General features: G+C 39.5%; 1 protein-coding gene across 1 annotated transcript in view; it reads left to right on the forward strand.

The window, feature by feature from the left end:
* Nucleotides 1-3,543, forward strand: part of fez2b (fasciculation and elongation protein zeta 2b) — a gene marked incomplete at its 5' end in the record, with an annotated part of 62,148 nt that extends 58,605 nt beyond the window's left edge. The window contains one exon of the mRNA XM_048601365.1: nt 1,437-3,543. Within this exon, the coding sequence (XP_048457322.1) occupies nt 1,437-1,453 (17 nt within the window). The remainder of the gene's footprint in view (nt 1-1,436) is intronic.
* Nucleotides 3,544-6,000: the final 2,457 nt, after the last annotated feature.

The raw sequence follows: 6,000 nt of genomic DNA on the forward strand, positions 1-6,000 counted from the left end.
TAGTTTAGAATTCTGTAGAGTCCAACATGACAGTGGGGTAGCAGGGCTGCTTGCAGCCTCTTGCCCAAGGCTCAGCCGCTCCCATCTACTTGCTTTCTTTTTTTTTTCTTTTTACTCCCATCTTTTTTCTTTCTTTTTTCTTTCCTTTGATGGATTTGTCAGCAGCATTGGCATGGCAACGAGAGTGGGCCATGCGTGGTAGTGGCAGCCTCCTGGCAGTCAGAGACTGTGGCATGACACCTCCCAGCGAGTGGAGGTGGCAGCAATGCCAATGGACTCTTCAAGATGGCAGCACTGGCAAGGCAACATCTTGAATAAGGGCTGGAGTGGGACTCTTGGCACAGCGGTGGCCTAGCCTGACCAGGGACTCCTGATTGCATTGGTGCTCCTGGTATCGTGGAGGCAGCAGCGGAGTCGGGGACTACTAGTTACAGTCGTGATAGGCCCGGAGCAGGGACTCCCTAGTTATCGGCAAGTCAGCGACAGCAGTGGAGCGTGGGACTCCTGGTTGTGGGGCGAGTCTGGGTTCAGCTTGGGACTCGGCAGCGGCAGCAAGGTGGGCCCAGTGGTGAATAGATGGCACCTAAAGTGTGGTGACTCCTATGATAGTGGGTCCAGCGCAGACACTGGTGAGGCAGTGGAGGAGAGGTGGCAGCATGGGTGTCACTTTGCTGGTGAGCTGACTCGGGACTCATGTTGGAGGCGGCAGAATAAAGATAGACTCTCTTCCAGTCATATCATTTTACTGTTTTTATTCTTAAACTATTCAAAATGGCGCCAAATTGAGGCGACAGTTGAAGTTTTACACTGTATTTTACTGTAATAGTCACTGTAAAATGCAAGTAACAATAAATCATTCAAATTCAATCTTTAATTGACTCGTATGACCTTGGTGTTTATAATGCAGTGTCTAATTATATTTCTAGTCAGAAGTGAACTGCCAGGATGTTGATGGGGATTCAGCAATTGTAATGCTGTTTAATTTCAACTGTAAGATCAGAGCTGAGTGTTTAACCCTTATAGATATAAAACCTGAGTTTCTATGCAATTGAAAAGAGAAGGCTGAGGGGTGCCTAATAGGGTTCTTTAAAATAATGGAGGGATTTAATAGAAATGGCAGACAGACATGAAGGTTGTTTTCACTTGTGAGCAATCGAGGACACAGAGGTCATCAATCTGATGATTGCAAAGACATTAAATAGGAATTTCAGGAAAAAAAATCTCTACCAATGGCAGTGGCTAGAATGTGGTACGTGCAATGACGAAAAAGTATCAGGCTATACTGATGACTGTTTCTTGAGGAATGATGGAAGGAGATTCAAATGGAATTTAAATAATAATGTGAATTGATTGTTTCAAATACCTGTTTATGTAATGTAAATTCAGTGTTATTTCAAATTCTAGATGGATGTTAATGTGTTTTTGTTCTTTTGCAGTGCTCTGCCCAACTTAAAGCCAGCACTCTGCCATCACACCAGAGGGGCATGAAGATTGCATTCTGCTAACTCCCATGAAGAGAAAAGCATCTTTATTTTCCCATGCTTCCCAGTCTACTAATTTTCCTTAACCTTGAGTGTTGTGCTAAACTTGCCTTTATTTAATCTTACTAGTCCTCGGAGAGCAGTTTTATTGCACGGCAGTGAAGATTTCTCTTCCACTCCTCCCCACACTCCACTTAGCCTTTGCAGTGGATCATGTTAGACGACTTGCCTGCAGGTTGAAGTGTTCCCACCATGCCCCAGTGCGAACCCAGCTGGCTGTTTTTACCAGAGCATAGAACAAAAGAACAGCTGTACAGTTTTAACCATGAGTATTGTATTAGCAGTGTAATATCTATTTTTACAATGTGTAGGATCTAGAGAAGTTAACTTTTTATCATCAAGGAAAGCTGTTCATGCAACAGTGGATGTAAATAGGCTCAAGAATTTTAACCAAACCCATAAAGCAGCAAACCTGTATATTTATTCCAATTATGCTAATTTTCAAGAAGGGAACAAATAGTTTAACTGCACTACTGAGGCATCCTGTCACAGCACGGCTCCTTTAATACAGTGCTCACTAATAGCTCTTCTTTTGGGGTTTGAAATGAGTGCAAGGTTTGAAAATGTGAACAGCAACCTAAGTTGCAGCTGAGTGTAAAACTGCGAACAAATGGAAATCTGTAAATTTGTGTGATCTGCTTCTGGGCGTCCTCCCATAGAAGGGATTTGAGACACATATTGGTAATAACAGAGGAGCTCATCTGCCAGCAAATGTTTTTTTTCTACCACACAACTCTATTTAGATTGAGAAATGCAAATACTTAGTAAAGAGTTAGTTGTATTGGTTCCACAAGATCATTTGACCTGGTCGTCCCTCTCTCCTCCTCCTTTAAAATTCCCTTTTTTTTTGGCTTTTTTTTTTAAAATATATTTTCATAGCAATGTGACTTTAAGATAGGTATTGGACTCCATTATTTTTGTTGTATCTGGGGAAAAATACATTTTGGAAATTAATTTTTATTTGAGGAGAGTATTAAACATTGAATGAAAGCTGGGGTAGACCAACAAAAGCAGGGAAATTGATTCTTAAGTAACACTTAAGTATTAATTGGCTGCATCATTTTTTTGTTTACAACAAGAAAAAGTAGCAAGTTTGATTTGTGCATTGTGCCAGGTATATCAGGATACTACACAACCCAAACTGGGCCCAGCACGCAGGCTTCTGTTTGATGGATCGTACTGTCGAATGTTTTGTATTCATCTTGTGTCTAGGTTCTTCATTAGCAGTCTAGTTAAATTATATATTTCTTAATGGTAGAAAATAAGATATTATTGTGTGTGTGCTTAGTCATATGTAAATTAAAGGCTGCATGCTAACCATGTAAACTGTGTATGTACTGTGGTTTCAGTTAAGATACAATAGGAATTATTTTAAAGTGCTGTTTTATCTGCCCTTTTCTCATTTGTCCCTCCTTTCTTTGCCTTTGCCAATATTATCGACAAAAACCCTAAATATGACTCCGAATCAGTACACATGATATTGAACTGTAGTGCATGCAGCAATTTTGAGGTGAAAGTCCAGTTTTGATGCAATTGATTGCAAGTTTGGATGATGGCTCCAGTAAAGTGGCTGCTCTCTGGGAAGCCGAATCTTGTGTTTGTATTGTACCATCACATGAGATTTACAGAATGGAGGAAAGTGGACATACACATGGTACACAGGTTAAACGAAGGTAATGCCGCATTATTAGAGCTACATGAACAAAAAACCATGTTGAAGTCTATCACCTTTTAACAGTACTCGCAGGGTCTGTTGAACCAAGCATGCCTGTGTATACACATGCTGTAATAATCCAGTAATTTAGGATGGTTTTCTTTTTAATTGTGAAATAACTGACCTTGTAGCAATAGTGTTGATTTTAATGTAGAATATTGATATTTTTGTGTCAGTAATCTTAATTTATTATTTCTGTAATTTTTGGCAGCTTGTAAAGTTTGTGGCAGTAATTTTATTTCATAATGCAACCTTTTGAGAGCAAATAAACTTGATTTACACATTTTACAATGTGAACAGTATATGTATTGTAGAGTATCTTATCAAAACAAACAATGGTAACTTTATCAAGTAACTGGAAACAAGAACAGGCCACTCATTCCTCAAACTCATTCTGCTATTCAGTTAGAATAGATCATGGCTGATTTATATCTCAATTCTGTTTACCCACCTCTAGTAATGTTTACCTAACACACATTTATTGGAATTTTTCCAGCACGAAAAGAGGACCCTTGGCCCATAGTGTTGTATGCTCTGATTTATCAAGTGTTCATATGAATAGTTTTGAAATGTCTTGAGCAAGTTCCAGATATCCATAACCCTATGGATGAAAACAAAAGTTTTCTTTTCCCTCCAAACCCCTCTAAACCTCCTGCTCCTTGCCTTAAAACTATGTCCGTGATTATTGATCCCTTGACTAAGGGGAAAGGTTTCTGCTTATCTGCCCTATCCCTGCCCCTCAGATCTTTGTACAGCTCAGTCAGATCCCACCCACTCCTGCACTTGACCTTTTTGCTCTAAGGAAAACAACTCCAGACTATCTGGTCTCTCTTCATAGCTTCAAGCAAAGGTTTCAAGCCCAATACGATTTCTTCAAAACCCCTCAGTCCAGTAGAACATGAACTGTTAACACTGCTTCTCTCTCCACAAATGCTGCCAGACCTGCTGAGTTTCTCCAGCATGTAGTCTTTTTATCTCGGATTTCCAGCTTTTGGGGCACTTTGCTTTCATTTTAGACTTCATAAATCCTTTTTACTTCATTCTCCCAAATCTGGCTATTACCTATGATCCAGCAGTTGAGGGGTTTTGTGAAAGAAAAGCTTTTACATACAAATTACGTGGAAAAGCATCACATTCAAAGAGCAGATCATACTGATTGCTGCACTGTACTTACGAACAAACAATAGTTGCACTATCAGTCAGGATTGACAGCTTCTGCTACCTATTGAGAGCTATATAAAATCCTCATTCTCACTGTCTTCCAGAGAGGGGCTTAAACAACAATTGCAATTGTATATTTTCCTTCATCACATAATATCTCAAAGTGAACCATTTAAATATCTGGTCTCTATTATAAAACGTGCACAGGTGGAGAAAGTACAGTAAAAAAAGTTTAAGATGCTGAGACCCAAAAAGATCAAAGTCACAGATATAGGAAAATATTGAAGAAATTGGGCTTATTTAAGAAGTCTTAAAATTTTTAGATGGGTTGAACTGGATAGATGTTCAAAGAATGTTTCCACCTGTGGGACAATCCAAAACTAGGGGCCATCAATAAAAAAAAAAAATCATAAATCCAGTAGAAAAATGAAAAATTTCAACAGGAAACTAAATGAGAAAATGAGAGAAAAGGTATACTGAAGAGCTGCAATAGGGTAGGTGCAGTGGGAGCTTAAAGCCTGATACTGTGCAATCTGTTGTATGTAATGTCATGTATGTACTTGTGAACATCAACTATGCACATTCCTAACTGGAATATGCGAGTACAACAATTTGTACCAGAATTTCTGCTTGCAGCTTTCAGCAATGATAATCTCCATTAAGAATATGTTTGTCACTCTCACAATCAGTAATCTAAGCAATGAAAGTGTTTCTTTTGACAGAGCTCAGGAGATGGTCACAATTGAAAGGATTACACTGAAACAGACTCATTTTTGTTTACACTATATGGGCATTATTGGCAATTCCGGCATTTTTTTTCACAAATCTGGTTGCCCTTGGGGGTGGTGAGCTACCTGCTTGAACTGCTGTAAGCTTTGAGTGTAAGCTGAACCTCTGACAGGGAGGGATTTCCAGATTCTGACGTTGCTTCATTGTTCATTCACTGTCACTTTTCCAAGTCAGAATGGTGTGTGGCTTAGAGGGGAACTTGGGAGGGTGGTGTTTCCATGTCCTTGTTGCTTTTGTCTTTCTAGATGATAGAGTTTCTGGGTTTGGAAAATGCTGCTGAAGGAATCTTAAGCTGCTGCAGTGCATCACTGCTGCCATTGTGTATCTGTGATGGAGTAACTGAACAGTTAATGTTGTGGATGAGATATTAATCAAGCAAATTACTTTGTATTGAACATTATTAAGCTTCTTGAGTGTTATTGGAGCTGCACCCATCCAGGCAAATAGGATGTAGTCCGTTGCAATCCTGACTTGGGCCTTGTAGGTAGTGGACAGGCTTTGGGAAGTCCAATTTAATGGTATGATCTTTTATGAGGCTTCCAATGCACCATAACCTGCTATGTTTGTGGACTAAGAAGCCATTTGACTTGATCAGTGAGTGATGCCCAATGTTCTGTTGGCTCAGTTGCATGTTGCTTTTCCCAAATAGTCTGTAAGAGCAGAGGTTAATTTTTAAAAAAAACATTTAGGTTATTTAGCTAATTCAAAAGTGGATCCTTTCAATGACAAAGTAACTGGACCATGGGTTGTTCGCAGTCAGCAATCCTGCTTCTACATATTCAAGGAAACAAATAT

Source organism: Rhincodon typus, chromosome 9 (genome assembly GCF_021869965.1).
Source record: "Rhincodon typus isolate 14 chromosome 9, sRhiTyp1.1, whole genome shotgun sequence".
Classification (NCBI taxonomy): domain Eukaryota; kingdom Metazoa; phylum Chordata; class Chondrichthyes; order Orectolobiformes; family Rhincodontidae; genus Rhincodon; species Rhincodon typus.